This window comes from Equus caballus, chromosome 1 (assembly GCF_041296265.1).
Source record: "Equus caballus isolate H_3958 breed thoroughbred chromosome 1, TB-T2T, whole genome shotgun sequence".
In the NCBI taxonomy this organism is placed as follows: Eukaryota; Metazoa; Chordata; class Mammalia; order Perissodactyla; family Equidae; genus Equus; species Equus caballus.
Window position 1 is genome coordinate 10,739,101 of NC_091684.1, and position 27,168 is coordinate 10,766,268.

At 39.8% G+C, this 27,168-nt stretch overlaps 1 protein-coding gene and 1 long non-coding RNA gene across 2 annotated transcripts; one reads left to right on the plus strand and one right to left on the minus strand.

The window, feature by feature from the left end:
• Positions 1 to 215: 215 nt before the first annotated feature.
• LOC100050490 (ATPase PAAT) lies at positions 216 to 17,515 on the minus strand. Its single transcript, XM_023637809.2, has 6 exons — positions 17,219 to 17,515; positions 16,332 to 16,535; positions 15,451 to 15,523; positions 13,146 to 13,352; positions 7,625 to 8,079; positions 216 to 1,402 (listed from the first exon to the last, which is right to left on the minus strand). Exons 1-6 carry the CDS (start codon positions 17,380 to 17,382, stop codon positions 1,168 to 1,170), a joined length of 1,338 nt encoding a protein of 445 aa, XP_023493577.2. The 5' UTR covers positions 17,383 to 17,515; the 3' UTR covers positions 216 to 1,167.
• A 130-nt stretch (positions 17,516 to 17,645) lies between these two features.
• On the plus strand, positions 17,646 to 23,102 carry LOC138925485 (uncharacterized). Its single transcript, XR_011441720.1, has 2 exons — positions 17,646 to 17,777; positions 22,564 to 23,102. It is a non-coding gene; the product is annotated as an uncharacterized lncRNA (long non-coding RNA).
• Positions 23,103 to 27,168: the final 4,066 nt, after the last annotated feature.

The window sequence follows — 27,168 nt, forward strand, 5'->3', positions numbered from 1 at the left end:
TGAATGTCCCATCAATTTGAAGAGACTAAAAACGTGACATGCAGATCCTCCAGTGACTGAGGTCAGAGTGGCCCGTATATCCTGCTATCTTTGCAGTATAACGAAAAATGAACAGTATAGAAATTTAGCCAGTATCTTAAAGAATAAATCCACCAAAACATTCAATGAGTGTGAAACACATCTTTTCAGAAAAATAAAACATTTTAAGCAAAGAATCACTGAAAATGAAACATTTCTATTTACTTATGTAGTTTCCAGAGTGAATACATTTATTTTTCAGATGTAACATATCGCCCTTCAACACACATCCAATAGTTGTAATTTCTGAAAATGAAGTTGGCCAGAGAGCACTGCAATCTCCTTGGCTCAGATGCCTTAATCCTTCAGTGCAGAACCTCAGCAGCCCACACTTTCAACACACCAGAGAGGGCTCTGGAGAGAAGCACTGGCTCAGAAAAGGAGAGTTGTACTTTCTGGGTGTATTGAGATAAAACAAGATGACTTCTCTCGTTTTACATCAAACACTAAATCTAAAGTAATAATCCTGACAAAGAATTGGCCAGTTCTGATTTTTATTTTCATATTTACTGCTACTGTACTGAAACAAATAATATTAACAGCTCAGTGTATATTTATACATGCCAAACATTGCATCTTATTCATAATCTGAGATAAATAATACAAAATGTAAATTAGTGATCTGAATTAAAGGTTCCAAGTCTTAAGTATTCAATTTTCCAGGATCAAAGAAAAAAAAATTATCAAATAGTGTAAGCCTTCTTTTTCATACTCCTAAGACTATAAAATAAGGTCTTTTATAAATAAAGAGTACTTCTATCAAACACATATACAGTACAAAATAATGAACTGCATTAGAAACCCTTAAAAATTTTAAACACTTAAGCAACCTAGAAGTTGACATAAATTTCTGTAAGAGTGAACAATATTACAAACTAAAATAATTTATGACCATATCATGTTAACTCTTAGTGTACAGTACTAGATTATAATAAGTGCAATAAAAATGAACACAGAGGTCACTTTACGTAAGTAAATGGTGACTGTTCAAAGGACATTAAATACTTAATTTTCATAAAGTTTTTTGGGGTTTTTCGCCTTGTAATAAATATGTAATAAATATCTTAGCACACTGTACATGTTGAGCACTTATCTTTCTCCATTTGAAAGTCTTTCTCCAGAGTTATAATGTCTTAGAGGCGTCCCAGTGCCTGGGGAGTGGGGATTTTGCAGCAAGTCCATTAACAAAGCAATCTTATTATCTATGTGCTCCTGGAGTTTATACATTTGCTGATCGATGTGGTCCATAAGTTTCTTCTCCATCAGTTCCATATTTTTAGAAAGAATCTTTTCCAAGTAGGAGCAAACAGGTTGCTCTTCCATTCTAAAAATAAATGTAAAAGTAATCATTATCTCTAGTATTATACCCCAAACAACCAAACTATACTACAACAAGCAGTCAACACACATTGCTGACGTTTGTCTCCACAACTGTGCTCTATCTCCTTACGACACATTTCCAGGTTCTAAAATACATACACAACAGGCACCCACAATCCTGAATGCCCAAAGCATTCTTATTTCCTTAATTCGCTAAACACTTAAGCAAACAATTGACATGAGAATATACAAGTGAAGATGATACAATTTCTACCCTCAAAGAACAAGTCTTTAGAAAGGGTCTTTTTGATTCTGAGCTCCAAATCAAAACCGGTCTTGCTGAATTTCAGTCTCATGTATGTCTTCCAAGGACATCCCCAAGCAACCCTACAATTTAAACAGTCTTGTCGTTTTTCATCCACGCAACGTGACTAAAGTACCGAAAGGTTCTTTTCTAACCTACTACGAAAACATTTAAAAATGAATGTAGCTGGAATGGGCAAAAGAAAGTAAAAATAAAAAGTACGCCAGTTTCTAAAGTTCACGATGAATGAACACTAGGACACTGAATTTCAGAGTGTAGTCACAAACCCCTGGGGTCTCCATGACTTTTTCAGGGGTTCCGAGAGGCCAAAAGTAATTTTATAATAATACCGTTACTTGAACTTCTCATCCTCATATTCTCCTGAACGTACAATGACATTCTCCAGAGGCTACACAATGTGTGATGTTATTGCTCTGAGGACTAATAGGATGTGTGGCTGTGTATTCTTCTGTTTCCTGGAATTTCCTAAGGTAGTAGGTTTAGTGTGTAAATAAATATTTTTCTCAGAGATTAACTCAGTTTGTTCTCAGTACTTCTACTGTGGTCTTTCTAGCTATTGATTAAACACGCTACAATGCAACATATAGGAGAATGCAACCAAAAGCTAATATGGATTTATATAAATTTAAAACAATACCATTCTCACTAAACTTTCAGAAAGTATTTTTTTCATAAAAATTGTCAGCTTCCTATATAATGGGTTGTTATTTTTAAACAAATAAATATTTTTCTATAGCCTATATAAATAAAGGTTAGAGTCCTCAATTGTTTTTAAGATTGTAAAGACCTAAAAGTTAGAGAACCACTACTCTAGAATATATGAAGGTGTTTTTTCTAAAAAAAAACTCTATATTTTCAAATAACTGTAGATTCACAGGAAGTTGTAAAGATTACTAGAGTTTCCCAGTACCCTTCACCCAATGGTGCCAATGGTCCCATCTTACCTAACGACGGTATAATATCAAAACCCAGAAATTGATGCTAGTACAGTGTGTGTATCCCATTTTATCACATGCATACACAGTAAGTAAACGTCACCACAATCAAGATGCAGAAATATTCCTTAACTACAAAGATCTCCCTCCTCCTACTCTGTTTTCACCTCCACTCCCCTAATCCCCTCCATCCCTAATGCCTGGTGACCACTAACACGGTCTCCATCTCTATAATTTGTGTCGAGAATGTTGTACAAATAGAACTGTACAGTACATGACCCCCTGAGATTCTCTTCTGTCACTCAGCATAATGCCCTTGAGAGCCATCCAAGTTGTTGTGTATATCAACAGTTCCTTTTTATTGCTTATTAGCCTCCTGTGATAGGGATATACCACAGTTTGTTTAACCATTCATCTGTTTTTGATATTTCGGTTGTTTCCAGCTTTTGGCTATTACATACAAATAAAGCTTCTATGAACAACCATGTACAGGTTTTTGTATGGACATAAGTTTTCATTGCTCTGAGATAAATGCCCAGGAGTACAACTCCGAATCACATGGTGACTATACGTTTAGTTTTCAAGAAAATGACAAAACATCTTTTAGACAGGCTGTATCATTTTACATTCCCACCAGCAATGAATGAGATCGTTTCTCCACATCCTCATCAGTATTTGGCATTGTTACCATTTTATAAACTTTTTATTTTTAGCCATTTGAATAACTGTGTAGTAGTATCTTGTGGTTTTAATATGCATTTCCCTAACAGCCGTAAGTCAATGTTGATCACCTTTTCACGTGCTTCTTTGCTATTTGTATATAATCTCTGGCGAAATGTCTCTTTATGTCTTTTGCCCATGTTCCAATTAGATTATTTTTTAATACTGAGTTTTGAGAAGTCTTCACATATTTTAAGTATAAGTCACTTGTTGGATTTGTAATTTACAAATATTTTCTCCCACTTTGTAAAGTGTATTAACAGGGTCTTCCACAGGGCTAAAGTTTTAAATTTGGATGTGGTCCAATATATGAAACTTTCTCTTTTCTTTTTTTTTAAAGAAAGAGCTTTATTTATTTATTTATTTTGAGGAAGATTAGCCCTGAGCTAACATCTGCCATCAATCCTCGTCTTTTTGCTGAGGAAGACTGGCCCTGAGCTAACATCTGCACCCATCTTCCTCTGCTTTATATGTGGGACACCTGTCATAGCATGGCTTATCAAGCGGTGCCATGTCTGCACCTGGGATCTGAACTGGTGAACCCCGGGCCGCTGAAGTGGAATGTGCGAACTTAACCATTGGGCCACCAGGCCGGGCCCTCAAATTTTCAATTTTCCTGTTTTTGGTGTCATATCTAAGAAGTCTTTTCCTAGTCTTAAGTCACCAAGATTTTCTCCTATATATCATTAGAAAAGTTTTATAGCTTTATGTAAGTCCAAGATCCATTTTGAGTTAATCTTCGTATAAGGTATGAGGTTTAGGTCATAGTTCACTTTTTGCCCTTTAGATAGCCAACTGCTCCAGCACCCCGTGTTAAAAGACTATCCTCCTCCACCGAACTGCTCTTGCACCTTTTTGAAAAATCAGTTGGCCATATTTGTGTGGAGTATTTCTGTGTGCTCTAGTCTATTAATCTATGTTTCTGTCCCTCCGCCAGTATGATAGTTTTGATATTCCAGCTATATGTCTTGAAATCAACTAGTGATTTCTCTCACTTGATTCTTCTTTTCAGAACTCTTTTAGCTTTTCTAGTTACTTTATCTTTCCTTTTCCAAATTTTAAAATAATCTTGTCTATATTTACAAAAATCTTGCTGAACTTTTGATAGGAATTGCATTAAACCTCTAACTCATTTGTAGGCAACTGACATTTTCACTATGTTGAGACTTCAAATTCATGAACTTGGTACGTCTCTCCATTTTTTAGGTCTTCTCTAATTTTTTTCATCATCATCTTAGAATTTTCAGTCTACAGATCTTGTATATATTTTGCCAGATTTTTGTATTTTTTTTTTATATTTTTAATAAGATCTTATTTTTTCCTTTTTCTCCCCAAAGCCCCCCACTACATAGTTGTGTATTCTTCGTTGTGGGTTCTTCTAGTTGTGGCATGTGGGACGCTGCCTCAGCGTGGTCTGATGAGCAGTGCCATGTCCACGCCCAGGATTCGAACCGACAAAACACTGGGCCGCCTGCAGTGGAGCGCACGAACTTAACCACTCGGCCACGGGGCCAGCCCCAAGATTTTTGTATCTTTATAATTATGTTCCTAGATTTATATATTTTTGTATTTACATATACTTTTATGTATTGCATTTTCTCTGGAGCAATCTAATTTTGGTATCAGGGTATACTGGCTTTTTAAGATTTTTAAAAGTTTTTTTAAGATTTTAAAGATTTTTTTTCCTTTTTCTCCCCAAAGCCCCCCGATACATAGCTGTATATTCCTAGCTACGGGTCCCTCCAGTTGTGGCATGTGGGACACTGCCCCTACATGGCCCGATGAGCAGTGCCACGTCCTTGCCCAGGACTCGAACTGGCAAAACGCTGGGCCGCTGCAGCCAAGCCTGCGAACCTAACCTCTCAGCCACGGGGCCAGCCCCTATACTGGCTTTTTAAAATGAGTTCAGAAGTCTCCCTTCCCATCTATTTTTTGGAAGTGTGTAAAACTGGTGTTCTTTAAATGTTTGGTAGAATTCTCCAGCGGAACCACCTGGGCCTGGATATTTCTTTTACATGAACTTTCAAATTACAAATGCAGTACTTTTAGTGGCTATAGGACTATTCTGTATATCTATTTCATCTTGGTTGAGCTTGGTAGTTTGTTTTTTTTGAAGAAGTGATCCATTTCTTCTAAACTGTCAAATTCGTGAGCATAAAGTTGTTGATAATATTCCCTTATGTTTTTAATGGCGTTAGGATCTGGAGTGCTATTTCCTGTTATATTCCTGATATTGATGACTTGTGTCTTCTCTCTTTTTATCTCTGCCAGTCTTGCTAGCCAGAATTTGTAGTAGTTTATCAATTTTACTGATATTTTCAAAGAACTAGCTTTCAGCTTCATTGATTTCATTGTTTCCTTCTTTTTCAATTTCATTGATTTCTGCTCTTTGTCATTTCTTTCTTTCTGCTTGCTTTGGGTTTATTTTCTAGGCTTTTAAATTAAAAAATCAATTTCTTTAATGTTTATAGGACTATTACAATTATCTATTTCACCTTGGTTGAGTTGTGTAGTTTTGTGTTGTGCAGACCTCTTTTTTTTTCTTTTTCTGAGGAAGACTGGCCCTGAGCTAACATCCAAGTCCATCTTCCTCTACTTTACCTGTGGGACGTCTGCCACAGCATGGCTTGCCAAGCGGTGTCATGTCCACACCCAGGATCCAAACCAGTGAACCCTGGGCCACCAAAGTGGAATGTGTGCACTTAACTTCTGCGCCATGGGCCGGCCCCTCCTCTTTTCTAATGTACACATTTAGTGCTATAAACATTCTTCTCAAGTTTGATCTGTTTTATTTTCATTGATTTCCATGTATTTTTAAATTTCTGTTGAGATCTCCTTGAAGCACAGATTATTTAGAAGCATGTTGTTTAATTTCCAAGTGTTTGGAAATTTTCTTGTTGTCTATTATTGATTGCTAGTTGGATTCATTTATGGTCAGAAAATATACTTTGTATGATTTCAATCCTTTTAAATTTGGTTAGGTTTACTTGATCACTCAAGATATAATCTAACTTTGTGAATCTTCCATAGACACTTGAAAAAAATGTGTATTCTGCTATTGCTGGTGGAATCTTCTTTAAATTTCAATTAGATACTGTTGGTTGATTGGTATTGTTTAGTTCCAAACTAATCCAACTACATCTTTTTCAGACAAAAATTCAAAGGAAGATTAAACAGTGTGGTAAAGTGGTTAAGCTAAAACTATAACCAGAGTCCTGAATTCCAGTCTAGAACACTATTTTGACATACTATATTTATGTAAAGCCAGCCCTGATGGTCTAATGGTTAAGATTTGGTGCTCTTGCTGCCATGGCCCGGGTTCGTTACCCAGTCAGGGAACTACAACCACCCTCTGTCAATTGTCATATAGTGCCAGCTGCATGTTGCTGTGATGCTGAAGTTACGCCACTGGTATTTTGAATACCAACAGGGTCATTTATGGTGGACAGGTTTTGGTGCAGTTTCCAGACTAAGATGAACTAGGAAGAAGGACCTGTCCACCTACTTCTGAAAAAAGTGGCAAAGAAAACCCTATGAATAGTAGAGGAGCATTGTCTGATATAGCACCAGAAGATGAGATGATGGCACAAAAAGACCGTGTGGGGTTCGCTCTGCTGTACAGAGTCACCAGGAGTCCGAAGTGACTCAATGGCAGTGACAACAAAATATTTATGTAAAGGATAGGGAACACAGTAAATACTTAACCATCTCTTAATCAAATGTACTGCAAAAATATGGGATTATAAGATCAGGGGATAAGGGCTTATATACTATATATTATAAATAGTTAGCATCCTAATATAGTTTTGATTATTCCAAAATTAGCCTAGGCCAAACATGATCTACAAAGAAATTCTGTTACAATGACATGCTTAACATACTTAGCCAAAAAATTTAGTACAAACTTAAATAAAAACAATATAAAGATTATGGGTCCACAGCCCCTCTCCATGTATGCAAATAATGTTCTTGTCCAACCTCTACGTGATGTTTGTAACACTTCAACAAAATCCCCGAGAAGAGCTCAACACCTCCACTTTTAGGAACCTCTTTCAAAGCAACCAATTCTACTCTGTGTAATAGTTATTCCCTTTAAGTGTGTTAACGGTAAAATGTAAAAGCTCCTAAAATTATTTCCAGAAACAGATTTTCAGGCAAGATACTCATTGAGACAAATCTGTCTCCCTTCAGCTGATTCTCCCATCTAACAGATCTAAGCCACCGCTGTCTTAAAATAAATACTTACGCAGCACCAACAATGCCTTCACTGGGCTTAGTGATGTTTTCCAGCCACTTGGTGTTACGTCCTACGTGGAAATGGTTACCTTGACTACACATACTCTGTAGAAGAGGCAGCAGCTCAGAGTTTGGTATATTTGAGTTGTCACTTGCTTTCTTTGGTAGGAAAGAAGATAGCGCATTTTTAAGATCATTCTCAAGAAGAGAATGGTTTTGCGGCACAATTTTACGCTCTTCAAGGTTTGTAATATTTCCTCCACCAGGTGGCTGCGTACTTTTATCAGGGTAAGCTTTTAAGTTTTCAGGCACATTTCCAGATGTCAATCCAGTTCTAAAAGGAAAAGGTGTGGACGATGACTTGCTGAAGGCTCCTGACGTAGACGATGATTGTAGGTCAATCATATGCTTGTGTCCAGTATTTCCCAAAACCGACTGAAGCTGCTCTCCAATGGGAATACAATTCTAAGCAAGGTAAAGAAGTAAATGTTACTAGTAATATTAATAGTAATGAGAGCTAATTTTGGGGATAATTACTATGTCAGGCAATGTACATTCTTTCATTTGATCAAAATATACATATGAAGTAAGCCAAAATTAAGTTGAGGAGACCAAGGCTAAAGGTAACTTGGCCAAGGTAACAAAACTAGTAAGTGACAGAATGAGGACATAAACTTGGGCCACCTAACTCTAAGAGTCAGGGCCTTTCCCCATTTCACCGTAGTTTTTTCTAAAGAAAATACTAAAATAAACATTAGCATGCTTAGTAAAACTGCACTGGCACTAATGTTTTTATTACAAAGCCCTCCCTAATTTATAGTAATAAAATACAGGACTCTCAATTGAGTCATAATTTATAATTTTCCTATAATTAAATATCATTCATCAACTTTCAACATATGATAAACTACTCATTATTGCTTAGGCATGTCTTTTGCAATGAACCTTTCACGGAAACTACACAGATAGTTACACTATTTAAAGTTAGATGTACTATGGGTACATTTGTGACATTTTCAATGACTAAAATGAGCTACCTTTTGGCTGTGTTTGCTTTAAGAATTTCCAGGATAGTAAGAGTTCTCTTTTGTGACCTGCGGTCAACTGCTTATGCAGTACTATTTCCTGAGAAGATTCTGACTTGTCTTGAAGAGAAGGTTACGATATCTCCTTGCTATGATCTTCAATTTTTCCACAAGAGAAAAGCAAAACAAACTCTAGCCTAATGAAGTGTCAGGGCATAAGACTCTATCCTAAATTCAAAACACAGATGTCTACTAAAGATTGGTATCAGCAGACACCTGCCCATACTTATTCCTGCTCAACAGGTGCTGAGAGACAGACTGAAAAGTATTATTCAAGATTAGCTGAACAAACTCAGTTCATACATTTATCTACATATTCTAAAAAGTATATTTCTGGACTAAGCTAAACCAACATTACTTATTCAGTAAATATTTACCAGGAATCTACTCTGTGCTAGATACTGTTTCAGGCGCTGGAAAAAAAAAATACAGCAGTGAACAAAACAAATTAAAATCCCTGACCTCATGGAGCCTACATGCTAAGGAAACAAGGAGAGGGGAAAGGGAAAGGGAAAAAAAGAAAAGAAAATGTTTCCTGTGGATGGAGATCATGATAAATACTTTAGGGAAAAAAAAAATAGAAAAGGGGAATAATGAGGGCCAGAGAAGTATGTGTGTGTGAGGTTTTTGGGAGGGGGGGCTTGTGATGTCAAGTCCCAAGAGAAATTCTTTCACAGAATTGCACTTTGGAAGAAGTCTCTTTATAGAGAAATGTTAACCTACCGTCAACTCATCTGGTTCTCTTGAATCCAAGTTTTGAATAAACCTTAAATTAATCCTGGAACAATGGATTATATATAATTACATATAAATTTTAGAATTAGACAATTCTCCTTTAGCTGAAAGGAACTTTACTCACTCACAATGGAAAAACTCATTTATTTCTTTGTCATACCTCAAAAAAAGTATGGTAGAAAACTGGCAAATCTGCATTAACAAATGATATTCACATTAGAGCCAATGTCAAAATTAGGGATGACTATTCATCAGACAGAAAATTTAAATAGAAAAATCCAAATGTGAAGGTATTTGTTAGCAAATTATCCTTTTCTGACATATCTTAATATTCTGAATTATTATAAGAAATTCAGACTTTTAGTCATTTTTTCTCAGATGAGAGCTCTTCAGATGATTTTTCTTTGTATTAAATATCAAGACATTCACAGGTAAGTCTACATGTAAATGAACAAATCTCAGGTGCCTGGTGACTATTTCTCTACTTGTTTTTATGTGAGTTTATTCAGTTCTTATTTTTTACTTGTCTTATCATAGATTGTTTGGCAAGTCACATCAAATCCTTTAGAAAGTAGACAACTAAATACATATTAAATAATTTAAAGGGCTTACCCTTTGCCAAAATAATTCCACTTCTAGGAATTTACCCTAAATAGATATTTGAACAAGTATACAAAAACAGATGTTCAAATTTCTTCTATGTACTGCTACTCATCCTACCAAAAACATCTGAAGTTTACAAGATGGCAGCATAGGAGGATCCTGAAGTCGCCCCCTCCCATGGACACAACAAAACCACAACTACCTGTGGAACAATATATTCTGAGAAAGATCTGAAAACTGGATAGAAAGAATCTCCACAACAAGGGACAACACAGACAGGGGTGAAAGAGGCAGAGAAACAGCCCCGTTGAGGGAAAAAACCACACCCCAGCCACGGCATTTCACGGTCAGAAGCGATCTCAAAGGTATGCTGCTTTTCCCAGAGCAGCGTGGGTTTTGAGCTCCACATTAGGCACCCCAGATCTTAGATCCAGCACAAGGGAGATAAGATCCCATAATATCTGGTTTTGCTGGCTTTGAAAACCAATGGGGAATACGCCCAGGAAAACTACAGAACTTCAGGGAAAGGAAAACTTGCTCTTAAAGGGCCCATGCACGGACTCACTCGACCCAGAAACAAGCACAAAAATGCCAGATAGAAAAGTGCCTAGTCCCCTGCTAAAAGAGACTCACTTACTAAGCTCAGAATATACCCCAAAGAGGCAGGAGGCAGCTGGGCCCAGCCCCCAGGGACTGAGACACTGGAGGCAACCATTATTTTTTTATTTTTATTTTTTTTGAGGAAGATTAGCCCTGAGCTAACTACTGCCAGTGCTCCTCTTTTTTGCTGAGGAAGCCTGGCCCTGAACTAACATCCATGCCCATCTTCCCCTACTTTATATGTGGGACACCTACCACAGCATGGCATGCCAAGCGGTGCCATGTCCGCACCCAGGATCCGAACCAGCAAACCCCAGGCTGCCGAGAAGCAGAACGTGCGAACTTAACCGCTGTGCCACCGGGCCGGCCCAACAGGCAGCCATTATTGCAACCTAGTCAGTTGTGCTGTCACAGAGTCTGGCAGGCTGGTTGGCACCATTAGAATCTTTCCTCTAGCCTCATAACATAGGGGTCTGCCCTGCCCACTAGTGTCTGAGGCAATTGAGAAAAACCAGGCAGCAGGCAGCCTGCCCCAGGGAGTGGCACCACCCACCAGTAAGCCCACGGTGGCTATGTGGACCCACGGTGGCCTTGGGGGCCCATGGTGGACTTGGGCTCTCAGCTGCCGCAAACAGGCCCCCAGGGGATCTGCCCCACTTTCCAAGGCCTGAAATGGTTGTGCACTGCTGCACTCGGGGCCTGGCCTGACCATAAGCTAGTTCTTTCCAGAGGCAGGCCCCACCTAAAAGCTAGCTCACAGCAACTGCCTGCTGTGCAGCAAGCCTCACTTAAGTCTATCCCACTCTCCACCCTCAAAATACAGACAAGTGAGCACAGCAGGGAGCCGCATCAGGGGCCTGCAGCATTTGTGTGCCCCAGAGCCTAGTAACCAGCCACACTGGGGGCCTAATTGGCTTACCAACAAAACTGCAGTAGTTGTATGCTACTGAACTTGCAGTATGCCATGCTGGGGGCTTGCCCCACCAAATAAAGAGCCCATAGCAGCTGCACAACCGAAACTTACAACCAGGCAGCCTGGGGGCCAGCCTAGCCTACTACCCATGTGCCTGCAGCTCAACAGCAACCCTGCCACAACAGAAGGGCACAGGCAGCCCACATAGGGAATAGCCCTGGAGCATGTGACAGGTGACAAGAGGAGACCAAACTGCTGGGCCCCATAAGGCATCTCTTACATAAGCCTATGTTCATTGCAGCGTTATTCACAATAGCCAAGATGTGAAAGCAACCCACGTGCTCACTGACTGATGACTGGATAAGAAAGATGTGGTATATATATACAATGGAATACTACTCAGCCAGAAAAAAGACAAATTCATCCCATTTGCAACAACATGAACCTTGAGGGTATTATCTTAAGGGAAATAAGCCAGACAGAGAAAGACAACCATCATCTGATTTCACTCATATGTGGAAGATAAACAAACTCATGGACAAAGAGAACAGATCAGTGGTTACCAGGGGAAAGGGGGCTGGAGGGTGGGCACAAACAGTGAAGGGGAGCACTTATATGGTGATGGTCAAATAATAATGTACAACTGAAATTTCACAATGTTGTTAACTATTATGATCTCAATAAAAAATAATAATAATAGCTGAAAACTTCCCTAAGCTGGGAAAGGAAACAGACATCCATGTACAGGAAGCCTAGAGAGTACCAAACAAGATGAACCCAAAGAGGCCCACACCAACACACATTATAATTAAAATGTCAAAAATTAAAGATAAAAAGAGAATCCTAAAACCTGCAAGAGAAAAGCAACAAGTTACATACAAAGAACACCCCGTAAGGCTACCAGGGACTTTTCAGGAGAAACCCTATCGGCTAGAAGGCATGGCACAATACACTCAAAGTGCTGAAAGGACAAAAGCTAAAAACAAGAAAACTCTACCCAGCAAGGGTATCATTCAGAATGGAAGGAGAGATAAAGAGTTTTCCAAACAAGCAAAAACCGAAGGAGTTCATCACCACTATTCTAGCCTCACAAATGTTAAAGGGACTTACTTGAGTAGAAACGAAAAGACCACAAATAGGAATAAGAAAATTACTTAAGAAAAATATCACCAGCAAAGGCAACATACAGTAAGGTAGTGGATCAAAACCTATAAAACTAGCATGAAGGTCAAAAGATAAAAGCACTAAAATCATCTATATCTATGACAAGAGGTTAAGGGATACACAAAAATAAAACAGGTAAAATATGATATCAAAAACACAAAACAGGGGTGGGGGGAGTAAAAGTGTAGGGCTTTTAGTAAGATGTCAAACTTAAGAGGCCATCAAGTTAATACAGATTGCTATTTACATAGGTTATTATACACCAGCCTCACAATAGCCACAAACAGAAAACCTATAAAAAATACACAAAAAAATAAGTCAAATCAATAGTAAAAGTTCAAAGAAAAAATTTAAGTCACCACATGTCCTTATAAAAAGCCATCATCTCGACATTTTTAATGGTATCTGGAAAGAAATTTATTTCTACTTACCTGCTGCTGCAATCTAATCATATTCATCAGTTGCTGAGCTCCAGGTGATAACTTAGATCCCATGGACTCCATGATGGTTTGGACCCTGTCAAGGTCTATCCTTGATCCTAGAGCCGGAGAGTTTGTTGAAGAATTTGCTGAAACTGGCTGCATATGTACGACAAGTTTACTGATGAACACACACTGCTTTTCACCAAAGGAGAGCAACTATTACAAAACAAACAAAATTCCAGAAAATAATGAATTGAAAACAATCATCACTTAAAGTTTCTTGTTATTACCTAAGAGTGAAGCATTCAAGAATCAAAGGTTAACTTTAAGTACAATTTTTAAGTTTTCTCTAGAATAGTCATAGAAAATTCCAATTTATCACAAAGCTCAGAAAAAGTATTCAAATTAAAAAGTCCTTTTCAAACTAAAAGATTACATGTAAAATAACTAATAGAGGTGGGGGTGATATAAAATAACATTTTATTTACTTAGTTTAAGGAACTTAAACTACACCAATCTGAGACCTTAACATCCTACAACTTGCTATAATATTACTTAATACAAAATAAGGCTGTCTAGAGCCCACTCAAAGTGTTTACTGAAATACTAACTATAAGTCAGTCTTTTAGAATTTAGAACTGCAAGGGAATGTGAAGATGATTAATACAGCTCAATAGTTTGCACACTGAAAAGATGAGGTCAGGGGTGATTTTCTAACTTGTCAAAGGACACCATTAGTAAGGTCGAGCTTTGAATCTAATTCTTCTGGCTTCTATCCCAGTAGTTTCCCTACAGCTTAATGTTGCCTCGTTTCATCTATGTTTCTGAAACAAAAGACATTTCATGCGTGATATGGGCAAGAGTAGCAAAGTAGAACAGGAACAGGATTTAAACTCATACAGATTTGGGTCCAATGATGACTCTGGTATTCATAGCCAATGCAACCACGGGCAAAGGCCAAAATTTAAGTCAGGAATAAAGTAAGGGAGGGTAACAACAATGATTTCCATGGTTGTCTGATAATTATGTATTAAAATTGCCAGTATTGACCACTAAGTAAGTGCTCAAAACTATGCATCAGTAACTATTATGTTAACTTTCATATACTACTGCCCCAGAAGAAGCCTTCATACAAACCCCAGGATTTCCCTAAATGAAACAACTCTTTGCACTCCCATGTACTTCCATAGAACAGTTACAAAAAACACCTACCTTCATAGACACACACAAACTCATATATCACACAAAGACACAGGTGAATACGGATCCATGATCTAAAAACTCCGAGTGGCACCAAAGACAGCACAGTCAACAGCAATTAAGTAAACACCTCATTAAATTTATACACCCACATTCCAACTGCCATATTATCCGTTTTCCACTTCTTAATCCCCAAGCCTTTGTCACTACCAGATGTACACAGCACATAGTTTGCACATTGAATCTTATTATCAGTCTTGCCAACTATAATATGAGCAATGTGAGGGCTTTGTTCCAATTTATTTTATTACTGCCAATTTCTAAATGTCTAGTGCAGTACTTGGCATCAATCAGCACTCAAATATTTCTTGAATGACTGAATCACTTTATTTAAATGACTTTAGAAGCTATTAGTATATACTACCTAAACAACATCTTGGAATAACCAGTTCTGTGATCTTCTGTAAGCAATAATAAGCATAAAATTTTAGAGATAAAATAATCCAAGGATTTTCTTCAGCCCCCTAATATCACCCACAAGGTACGTCCAAACAGGTGAAAAAATCTGCCCAAGGCTATTCTGTGAGACAGCAACAGAGCTCACTTGATGGTCAGGGTTTATGATTTCCCCCTCAATATCCTTTCCCTAGATCGGATGACATTATCAAAGATTGCTTGAACAGTATTTTGCATGCTGAAGACACCAGTCCAAATCTCTTTGACTTCGTGGTGCCCTTGTCTGAAACTTCTCTGTGTTCTATCTTTCTCAATATTTTGGAACCAAAACAGCTTGTGGTTTTCTTGGCACCGTTATAAAGATAAAAAATGCTTTTAACTCAGTTTTGCAAGGCTTAAGAGGCTTAAGAGTACAACACTACTGTATTAATAATAGTACATGACATGATATTGTGATAGCTATTAAGTGGTCAAATTTTAAAAGAAGAATGTTGATAACTTTTTAGAAAGGAATTTCTTTTTACATGTTTACTAAGTATTTCCAAACTAAAACCAGGGACCAAGTGGGACTAACTGCACTACCAAACTAACACAAAATAAGTATATATAGTACAAAAACTACAGTTTTCACGTTAGTTATAATTTAGTGACGACTTACCTTTATTTTACAAGCATGTGTGGAGGACTCCAATTTCAGATATTTTTTGTATAAAATAATCTTTTCAGGTTCACTAGAAATAAAAGAAGTTAATTTTTTTACTTTGATACATTACCACTTTGTACTTATATTGAAAAATAAAAGTTTCCAGGACAATACTTAAATCCTGAGACTCAGTTTTCTCAGTGAGGCATAAACAGTTATGGTTTCCTACTCAATTGCACTGGGTATAAAGACTACATCTACCACTTACTAGCTATCTAAGATAATTTAATTAGATAATAAATGTATAAACATGTAGCACAGAGCCTATTTTGAAGCTCAAAAAAACAATCTATTACTTCCAACATGCAAGGTATATAAACAGTTCATATTCTGAGTTATATGAAAGAAAGACTGGGACAGAATCTTTGTCAGAATTCACAAAAAAGTCAAAAGTATAGTAACAGGTTAAATATGCGGATACGGCAGCTTGGCTCGTGGACTATCTGTAATGGGCTTCCTACAAGAAAAACCGTTCAGAGTTCTAGACTGATGGACAAATTAAATTTTGGAAAACAGACCCCAGTGTGAGTTAAAGGAGACAGACAAGAAACACTTAAGACTTCACTCTAATCAAATTCTTCCCCTAACTAGTCATGATCTTCTACCAACTTATCCGCCATCTATTGGCTCTCAATTGCCACATTTACAAAAACAACTGCACTGATCTAGACGGTCTTTAAGATCCCTAGAGACCTAAATTTCTACGCCTGCTGCTATGTTTTGATTCTCTCTGCCCTGATGTCTGGCGCCAATATGAGAATCAATAAACGCCGCACAAGCTGAGGACGACAGACACACGACTGCGGACGATCAGCCCCCACGCGGAAGGCGCCCACCTGCCGCCCAGAGCACCGCGAACACTCTGGCCCCTGCCGGTTCCACAGTACTCCTCTCCCAAGTACACTTCCATGTTTCGGGCGGAACTTAAAACGCCCACAGAAGCGATTTCTTCCCCGCCCTCGGGGTCACATCGCAGGTAAAGGAAGCAGGGGTTTCCATCCCGGCCGCTCGGGCTGCTCCTCAAAACCACCAGGTCCGGCCTGAAAAGCAAGGTGTTCGAAACGTCACCCAGGATCGTCCTGCGAACACGGCCCATAACGCGCTCGTGGCCGCGGGCCTCTCCCAGCTCACGTCCCTCCGCCTCTGGGGTCCAGCACCGTGCCGGGTGCCCCCACACGCTCAGTCACACGGACACGGGGGCTGCAGGCATCGGGGCCTCCCCGCTACCGGGTCCTGCGTCACCGACGGTCTACGCAACGCCCTGGAACTGTTCTCATTCCCACAGAAACTGCACCGGCACCGCCTGCGCGCACAGCAGCGCGGAGCAGGGCACGAGGCACAGGGGCGTCTTTCCAGCTAAGCCGGCGGGGCTCCTCCACGGCTGGCGCGCTCCCGCCCGTGCCGGCCGACAGGGGCTTCCGCGGGTCGGCGGGAGGGCGCGGATTCCGAGGCCGCCAGGGCCCTCGGGGCCACAGGCCCGCCTCAGGGACGCGCCGAGACGCCGCGTTGCGGGTCGCCCCACGCTCCCGCCCCGGGCAGCCGCCGGCCCGCGGACCCGCCCCCGCCGCCGGCCCTCGCCGCCCGCAGACACCTGTCGCCCGTTCTGCTCCCGCAGGGACCCCGGGCCGCACCCTCTCCCTCACTGCCCCCGCCGCCCCTCAAGGCTCCCCCAGGAGCGTGGCTGTCACCAAGCGGCACCCCCAGTCCCGCCGGCCCGGCGCACCCCGGGGCAGGCGGCGCCAGCAGCTCCTCCCAGTCGAAGTCCCGGGCGCCGTGACCAGCCCGGGCGAGATGGAGGCTCTGGGCCAGGGCCCCGCATGCGGCATCCCAGGAAGAGCCCAGCATCGGGCGGCGGGTCAGTGCCGTGTCCCCGGTCCCGCTCTCCATCGTGCCGGCTCCAGCCCAGGCCGGCCCCGGAACCTCTCTTCTAGCGCTTGGGTTTCCACCGGGGCCCAGTGGAAGAGAAGAAGCAGAGCAACTTCCGGCTCGCCTCGCTTCAAACCCAAGAGCTGTCACTACTCGCTCCTGTTGGGAGAGTAACCTCTACTAGAGACACGCATGCGCATGTCAGCAGGCTTCCAAACCGGCGGGGCGAACTCAAGCGCGGAGCATGCGTACTGACGGCGCTCGTCCTACAGCTGCAGCTGTGCGCAGGCGCGGTGCGGTGCGCGCGGGATCCGGGGCGGTTTTTCGACGCTGCTGCGGAGAAATAGCCGGCGGTGTGGCCGGCGGTTGCTGGGCGGCTGGGGAGGGTTGGTCCAATGAGGAGAGTCGGTAGTCAGGTAGGTATGGTGTCGTCCGCCACGTGACCTGCAGGCCCTCCTCGCCACCCTTGCGGTCTTGGGGGTGGGCGTGGGCGTGGGCGTGGCGCCTGGCTGGCCGCGGAGTTGGGTGGTCCTCTCCCTCGTCACCCTCCCCACGCACGTTCTGCCCCTCGAGGGTCGTAGGGGGAGGCTTGAGCGTGGGGGCCGGGGGTGAGTGAGGAGCCACCGGGGCTTGGGCCTCTGGTTCCCAGGGAACCGTGCAGGGGTGCAGTGGAGACCCCGGACCTCGTGTCCTCAGGCTGCGGCAACCGGGCTCGCAGGGGTTGGACAGAAGATAGAGAAAGACCCAGGGCAGGGGGGCCCGCACCGCGCGATCTGCTCTCCTGGCCCTGGCGAGAGCGAGCAGAAACGGGGCCCGGGGTCTCTGGTGGAGTAGAGTCTGAGCTGGGCCCTGAAGGACCTTGAAGCTTTGGGGCCAGAAAAGTGGGAACAGATGGAACTTTGTGTAAGCCTGGCGGGGTAGGATGGTAGATGATGCCTCTCGGCCACTTTCTGTCAACTTCACCTTTAAAAAAAACGAAATTAGATTGAAATAAAGTTAGAATGTCAGCATTCTTCAAGTTCGGGTTGTCATTCATGTATGTATGGTAGTCTCTCTAGAAAATGGAAATCATACTCTGTCTCACGTTAGTTTTGTCTTTTACTTCCTATTCTGGGTTTATGGTTCAGTGCAAAATAATTTTTGTTTTCTTACGTTTATCATTTGAGTTGTTATATTAGGATATGTGCCTAATGAGAATATAATGCCCTTTTTCATTCTTTTTACCTGTGGAGTGGTGCTAGAAAAATTATGAATGTATTTTTCTATAAGAAATCACTCATCCAGAGTGTATATTAGATGGATTTACCAAGATTGAAAAACAAACTCCACCAAAGATCTGATACATACAGAATTCATAAAGTTAAAAGTCCTTACTTTTAAATGTCCTAGTTTTAGGCAAAGAGTAGCACTCCAGAATTTTAAGTTGTCTACAGCAGTGTTTTGTCAAACATGTGCTGCCTCTTGTGGTCGTGTTAACTTTGATTCATGTTAACCTATTTGGATAGTTCAAAGGAAAATAGGGTCTTCTTCAGAAATACAAATTTTCGATTTCATGAGCAAGATCAATATTATCAACTGGATGTTGGCTTCCTTAAATAAAGCTGAAAGACCATACGTCAGAAAACTAAAGACTCCTGTGATCCCCCTCTTTCTTTCTCATGTGTCCAACAATCACCTAGTCTTGATTTTTTTTTCCCCCAGGGAAAACCTTCGTATCTTTCTCCATCTCTGCCTCTTCTCTTTTCAAGCACTAACCTTTCTGTGAATAATTCCAGGAGTTTCTTTACTGGTCATTAGCCTTCATTTCCATCACCTGCATTTCAGCCTCTTCACTGTCAGCTGATCCTTCTGGCGCTTGCTGCCTGCTAGTCACCATCACCTTCACTCATTAGCATGGCGCGCAAAGCCTTTTGTACTCTAGCTGCTGCCTGCCTCCCAGTCTGCTCTACCTTTGCCCATGCTCTTCTCTCTACCTACCTACAATGCCTTCTTTTTTTTTTTTGGATAGCAGGGAAAATCCTGTTTATCATTTAAAACCAAGGACAGACTTCCACTGTGCTACAGAATTAGTCACTGATTCCTCTGTTCTATGCTAACTTTTTAGGTACTATAGTTCTCTTGTGATTGGAGACTTTATAAAATAGTTCTCACATTTGTGTTCCCTACCATCTGTACAATTACTGAGATTAGGAATTACTTATACCTGGTTGAGGTGTTGAGAATAGGTTTTTGTATGGAATTGGTAGAGATATCAATAGAAGTTGTTTGAGAACTTTATCACTATGTAAGAGGAGGAGAAAAAGGAAAAATCAGTAAATTCAATCTTATCCTTTCTTTCAAAGCCAGGGTGTTTGTGGTAGTGCAGAGGTAACCTCAGTTTTAATGTGCCAAATTACTCTTGTCATGAATTGCAAATGTTATTTATTTATTTTTTCACTTGAAATAATAAAGTATATTTTTGTAACTTTTCGAACAATATAATGTGATGTTTTGGCTTGTCTATTCTAAAAGAGTAGTTTATGATTAACATAGGATTTATAGGGGAATCATGTAACTGTCTAACGCTGTATGATAGCAGAGTAGTTCTCAAGAAATTTGGTCCTATGACCCTTTATACTCTTAATATGTTGAATACTCCATATTTAGAGTATTTGCTTTTGGTTATGTGGGTTTATATTACTAGTAAAAAACCCAACACTTCTGCTTTCAGCTCTGACATGAAAAGAGCTTGGAACACTTAAATAAATGGTCATTGAATTGCTGGAGGCCCAGAGTGGGGGCTGACTTGTAGGAGGGTTTTACTTTTGTGGGTTTTACTTTCAGCACCCCCACCAGATTCTCATAGTGAAGATTGGAGAAAAATTTCATGCTTTGTGTAGGGCAAGGGGAAAAAGTAATGGTTTTGAAAAATGCCCAGTGGCAAAGTAACCATTTTGAAATAGAGTCTGCAGTATTCTCCTTGACAAAGGTGTGCCCTCAAGGGAAACTACCAGAGCCTTATGTGGCTGGGGGATGGGCAGTTAGACAATTTTGCCCCTTTTAGCCTTCCTTTCTCATATAAGGGAAGGGGAAAAAAAGACTAGGAAACACTTTTGAAGATGATAGAGTAGAGACTCAGGTCTACTAAAAATAGGTTTAGTGATAAGATTATGGAATGATTCCCATCCCCAGTGCCTTACCACCAAATCAATAGAGCTGCAGTATAAAAGCTGGATTAGAATTGAGAGAGCTGCAAGACACAGACTCTATTGTAAAAGGAGTTTCTAGGGAAACAAAGATAGTAGTGGGGACAAAAGCAAGAATACCAGAGGAAATTGAGGCCTCTGACACCTATAGTTACAGCAAACATTAAACACAGCCTGACTTCTAGGCAGATTAATGTAAAACTCCACACTAGTAGCCTGATTACCTCAATTCCTGAACATTTCTCCAGATACATTATGTCTGGCTTTCAACAAAAAAATTACAAGGCATGCTAAAAGGCAAGGAAAACATAGTATGAAGGGACAAAGCAAGCATTAGAACCAGTGTTAACATGACATAGATTTGAGAATTATCAGTGAATTTAAAATAACTATGATTAATATGTTAAGGGCTCTAATGAAAAAAGTAGATAACATGCACAAACAGCTGGATAGTGTAAGCAGAGAGATGGAAACTCTGAGGAAGATTTAAAAGGAAATGATAGATATTTAAAAAAACACTAATAGAAATGAAGAATACCTTTGATGGGCACATCAAGAGATTAGTTATGGTGAAGGAAAGAATCAGTGAGCTTGAAGATATAGCAATAGAAACTTCCAAAATTGAAATCAAAATGAACAAAGAATGAAAAAACAGAATATCCAACAACTGTGGGACAATTACACGTGCTGTAACATGCATGTAATGTGAATACCTGAGGGAGAAAGAAGGAGCAGAAGAAATATATGAAGTAATAATGGCTCAGAATTTTCCAGAATTAATGACAGACACTAAACCAAAGATGCAAGAAGCTCAGAGAACACCAAGCAGATAAATACCAAAATATCTACACCTACGCATATCATGTTCAAGAAATGTAGAAAACCGGAGTCAGAGAAATCATTGAAAGAAGCCAGAGGAAAAAATACATCTTGCTTATAGAGGAACAAGGATAAAAATTACATCAATTTCTCATTAGAAACTGTGCAAGCAAGAAGAGAGTGAAGTGAAATATTTAAAGTGTTGAAAGGAAAAACCCCACCAACCTAGAATCTGTGTACAGAAAAATTGTCTTTAAAAGTGAAGGAGAAATAAATATATTTTCTCAGACAAACAAAAGCTGAGGGAATTTGTCACCAGTCGACCTGCCTTGTTAAAAGAAGATTTTTGGAGAGAAGAGAAATGATAAAGGGCAGGAACTCAGATCTATGTAAACAAAGGAAGAGCATCGGAAAAGGAATAAATGAAGGCAATGTAAAATCCTTAACATGTGTGCCTAACAACAGCATTCCATCAGAGGCAAAAACTGACAGAACTGCAGAGAGAAATAGACAAATTCACTATTATAGTTGGAGACTTAACAGTCTTCTATCAGTAGTTGGAAGATCCAGCAGGTAAAGATATAGTTGTATTGAATAGCAGCTTCTGTCAACTGGATCTAACATTTATGGGATACTTTATCTAACAATAACAGAATACACCTTCCTTTTAAGACTCGTGAAACATATACCAAGATAGAGTACATTTGGGCCATAAAACACCTTAACAAATTTCTTTTAAATTATACAAAATATGCTCTCAAACACAATGGCATTAAATTAGAAATCAGTAACAGAGAGAGAGGTGGAAAATCCTAAAATATTTGGAAATTGAACAACATGCTTCTAAATAACACATGGTTGAAAGAAGTCTCAAGAGGCACAAAAATATTTTGAACTAATCCTATTGTGGTTAGTTGTTTTACTAATCACTGAAATGTTAGAGTTCAGTGTGAAGTTAATAAAAATAAAGAAGGGAATATTTTTCCCAATTTGGGTTGATGGCCCCCATAAAATCTACCCACAAAATTTATCCACAGAGTACACAGAAGATAGTGAGACTAGGAGGTAGTGAGAGTAGTTAAAGAGGGAATTAATATACCGAACCGTTTGGGGTATCTGTAGACATAGCTGAGGATAAGCAACTCTTAGGAATCAGAAGGGTCTGCATTCCAGTCATACCTACTGCTTTCTCTCACAGGGACAACCACTCCACAACTAATACGTGGCCAGCCCAAGAAGTCTTCAAGCAGGAAAGAACCTAATGAAGTTACAGAGGGCCGTTTCCAAGCTCCCAAGTTCCTCCTGGGCACAACGTGCCCTGTATTACAGCTGCTACCTTGCCATGGTAACAAAAGCATGCAGCCAAACACCTGGCTGTGAGGCCCATCTAGGAATGGATCCTCCTAAATCCCAGTTTAGGACCATATCCTTCGCCCAAACCCCAATGTCCTAGAGCCCAGTAAGGGGTCACTCAGAACAATGGGGCACAGAAGCATTACTGGGGTGCTGGGGCAACCAGGAAGGGCTTCCACCAAGAAGATCCAGTCTCTACCTGCTTCTAACCTCCAATGATCTGGACTATTTTCTGCTACTTCCACTTTAAGAAACTAGAGAAATGAGAGCTAATCAAACATAATGGAAGCTGGAGGAAGAAATAATAAAATAACAGCAAAAATTGAATGACATTGAAAATAGAAAAAGAAAAATCAATAAAAGGAAAAGCTGGTTCATGGAAAAGATCAATGAAATTGATAAACCTCTGGCAAGGCTGACCAAGAAAAAGAAAGACAAGAAACAAATTGCCAATATATGCAATAAAAGAGGGGATATTGCTAGTGATCTCACAGAAATTAAAAAGGATAACAGGTGAGTCAACTCTGTTTTGACATCTTAGATGAAATGAACCAATTCCTTTAAAGACACAAACTTCCAAATCTTAAGAAGAAATTGGTAATTTGAATAATCCTATATCTAGTAAAGAAATTCAAGTTGTAGTTAAAAACTATCAAATACTAGGCCCACTGATTTCACTGACAAATACTACTGAACAATTGAGAAAAAAAAATACCAACTCTATATCACCTCTCACAGAAAACAGAAAAGGAGGGAGTACTCCTAACTCATATTTTGACACCAGAACTATCCTAATACTAAAATCAGACAAAGAAATTACAAGAAAAGAGAAATAGAGACTAATATCTCTCATGAACATAGATGCAAAAATTGTTAACAAATTATTAGCAAATCAAAGCCAGCAATATGTAAAAAGGGTAATATACTATGAACAAGTGGGATTCAAGCCAGAAATACAAAGTTGGTTGTAAATTCAAAATTCAATTGAGGTAATTCACCATATTGACAAAATACGAAGAGCCATTTTATCATCTCAATAGATGAAAAGAAAGCATTTGACAAAATTCAAGATCCATTCAAGATAAAAACTCTTAGCAAAGTAGGAAAAAAGGGGAATTTCTTAAACATACTAAAGGGTCTCTACAAAAAAATCTACATAGGGGCTGGCCCTGTGGCTGAGTGGTTAAGTTCGTGTGCTCTGTCTCAGCGGCCCAGGGTTCTGCTGATTCAGATCCTGGGCATGGACATGGCACTGCTCGTTAGGCCACGTTGAGGCAGGATCCCACATATCACAACTAGGAGGACCCACAACTAAAATACGCAACTATGTACTTGGGGGATTTGGGGACAAAAAGCAGAAAAAAAAAATGGACATAAATATGAGAGAAGAAATGCTTTTCCCTCTAAGATTGGGAAGAAAGCAAGGTTGTCCTCTATCAACAATCCTATTCAGGGGCCATCCCAGTGGCCCACTGGTTAAGTTCACACACTCTGCTTTGGTGTCCTGGAGTTTGCAGGTTTGGATCCCAGGTGTGGACCTAGCACTGCTCATCCAGTCATGCTGTGGCAGCATCCCACATAAAATAGAGGAAGATTGGCACAGATGTTTGCTCAGGGCCAGTCTCCCTTGCACACACACATAAAAATCCTATTCAATATTGTGCTGAAAGTCCTAGAGAGTATAATAAATCAATAAAAGGAAATTAAAAACATACAAGTTTGCTAATAAAGCTCAATTGGGGAAGAAAAATTGGAAACAAAGCAAGGAAACTGCCTCTATTTGCATATGACATGACTAGCTAAGTGGAAAAATTCCAAAAATATATACAAAAAAATTCATAGAACTAATAAATGAGCTTAGCAATAAAGTCAGTATACAAAAGTTCACTGCTCCAAATGCCAGCAATGAACACTTGGAATTTGAAATTAAAAAGAAAAAACAAATTTACAGGCCCAGCCTGGTGGTGCAGCAGTTAAGTTCACATGTTCTGCTTTGGTGGCTCGGGGTTCGCCAGTTTGGATCCCAGGTGTGGACCTACACACTGCTTGTCAAGCCATGCTGTGGCAGGCGTCCCACATATGAAGTAGAGGAAGATGGGCACAGATGTTAGCTCAGGGTCAGTCTTCCTCAGCAAAAAGAGGAGGACTGGTGGCAAATGTTAACTCAGGGCTAATCTCCCTCAAAAAAAATAATTTACAATAGCTCAAAAATAAAAATAAAACCTAAGCACTAAGGTATAAATCTACCAAACTTTGGGTAGGATCTGTATGCTGAAAACTAGAAAACACTGAGGAAATTAATCAAAGAATATCTAAATAAATGGCAAAATATCCTATGTTGATGTATAGGAAAACTCAGTATTTCAAGATGTCAGTTCTCCCCACTTTGATACATATATTCAGTGCAGAAAGTTTTTGGCAGATACCTACAAGCTGATTCTAAAATGTATATGGAAAGGCAAAGGAATTAGAATAAACCAAAACAATACTGAAAAAGAACAAAGGTTGAGGAATCACACTATTCATTTCAAGACTTACTTTGAAGCTACAGTAACCACTACAGTCTGGAATTGAAAATGAGAGACATTGATCACTGGAACAGAATGGGGAACCCCAAAATAGACCCACAAAAACAGTTGATTTTTTAAAAAGTTGCTGAAGCAATTCAATAGAGAAAGGATAGTCAATTAAAACCAATTGAATATCTAAATGCAAAAAAAATTAAACTGGACAGAAGCCTTATAAAAAAATTAAAGTAATATGAATTTTAGGTCCAAAGGTAAAACTATAAAACATGTAGGAGAAAATAGGAAGAAATCTCTGTGACCTTGGATTTGGCAATGACATTTTAGATATGACATTGAAAACATAATTCATGAAAGAAAAAAAATTGATAAATTGGAATTTATCTTAATTAAAACTTTTGCTCCATGGAAGATACTCATGAAAGAATGAAAAAACATATTATTATAGAACAAGATTGGCAGAATAGGAAGTCTGGATCCTCTTATCTCCCATGGACACACCAATTGAACAATATGCAGACAAATTCCCTTTGCGAGAAATCCAGTAAGTAATTGAGAGGCTCCTGCACCCTAGTTGAGTGTGAAACAGCCACATTAAAGCTGGTAGGAAAATTCAAGATGACTTTTCACCATAATCCCTACTTCTGGCATAGTGCCATATGATCAGAAAGAAACCCCTGGCTTCCAGCTTCTCTGGGAGAGGGAAAGAGTTGGACTGCGTGTCCAACATTCCAACTTTTGTGGGGGCTGCCCAAGGAACTGGCTTCTGTCTTGCCTATCTTGGAATTCTGATGGGACCTGGCATACTCTAGATGCTTGGGTACTGCTAAGAACAAAGATGGTGGTTTGGATTAGTACAAAGGTTTGAGAGGCTCCCAGAATCTCTGTCCAGGTTGTTTGGTGAGGGCCTTCTCCTGTATGAGCACAGACCATGAAGACTGGGAGAGGTGGTGGTTTTTTCTAATATGCAGATGCCAACACAAAATTAAGGAAAATGAAGAAATAGGAAGATATGTCCCAAACAAAGGAACAAGATAAATCTCCAGAAACCATGAAGATTTACAATTTTCCTGACAGAGAATTAAAAATAATCATCATAAAGATGCTCAACGAAATCAGGAGAACAATGCATAAACAAAGTGGTAATTTCAACATATAAGAGATATAAAAAGGTACCAAACAGAAATCTTGGAGCTGAAGAATACAATCACTGAACTGAAACATTTATTAAAGGGTTAAATACAGAATAGATCAAATGGAAGAAAGGATCAGCAAACTCAGAAACATATAATTGGAAACTGTCCTCAGAGGAGTAAAAAGAAAAAGAATGAAAAAGAATGAAGAAAGTTTAAAGGACTTGTGGGATACCGTAAAGTTGACCAATACAAGCATCGTGGGAGTCCCATAAAGAGACAAATGAGAAAAGGGGTAGGAAGCTTATTCAAAGAAGCCATGGTTAAAAATTTCCCAAATCTTGGAAAGGAAATAGCCAGATCCAGGAAGCCTGAGGAATCCAAAATAAAATGTATCCAAAAAAATCCACACTAGGACACATCATAATTAAAATGTCAAAAATCAGAGACAAAGAATTTTGAAAGTAGCAAGAGAAAAGTGACTTGTCATAGACAAAGAACCCCCATAAGACTTTCAGCAGATTTTTCAGCAGAAACTTGCAGGTCAGAAGGGAGTTGGATGATATATTCAAAGTGCTGAAAGGAAAAAACTGCTAACCAAGAATACTATACCCAGCAAAACTGTTCTTCGTATATGAAGGAGAGATAAGGACTTGCCTAGATAGTAAAAGGTGAGAGAGTTCATCACTACTAGACCTGCTTTACAAGAAATACTAAAGGGAGTTCTTTAAGTTGGAATGAAAACATGCTAAACAGCAGTACAAAATCATGCAAAACTATAAAACTTGCTCG

Bases quoted from the DNA above. Each gene is read 5' to 3' on its own strand.
- LOC100050490 (XM_023637809.2), bottom strand. From the start codon at position 17,382: ATGGAGAGCGGGACCGGGGACACGGCACTGACCCGCCGCCCGATGCTG. The intron at 16,536-17,218 runs GTGCGCCGGGCC...CTTGCTTTTCAG, and splicing joins CTGGCGCCGCCTGCCCCGGG to GCCGGACCTGGTGGTTTTGA. The intron at 1,403-7,624 runs GTAAGTATTTAT...ATTTATTTTTAG, and splicing joins GAAGGCATTGTTGGTGCTGC to AATGGAAGAGCAACCTGTTT.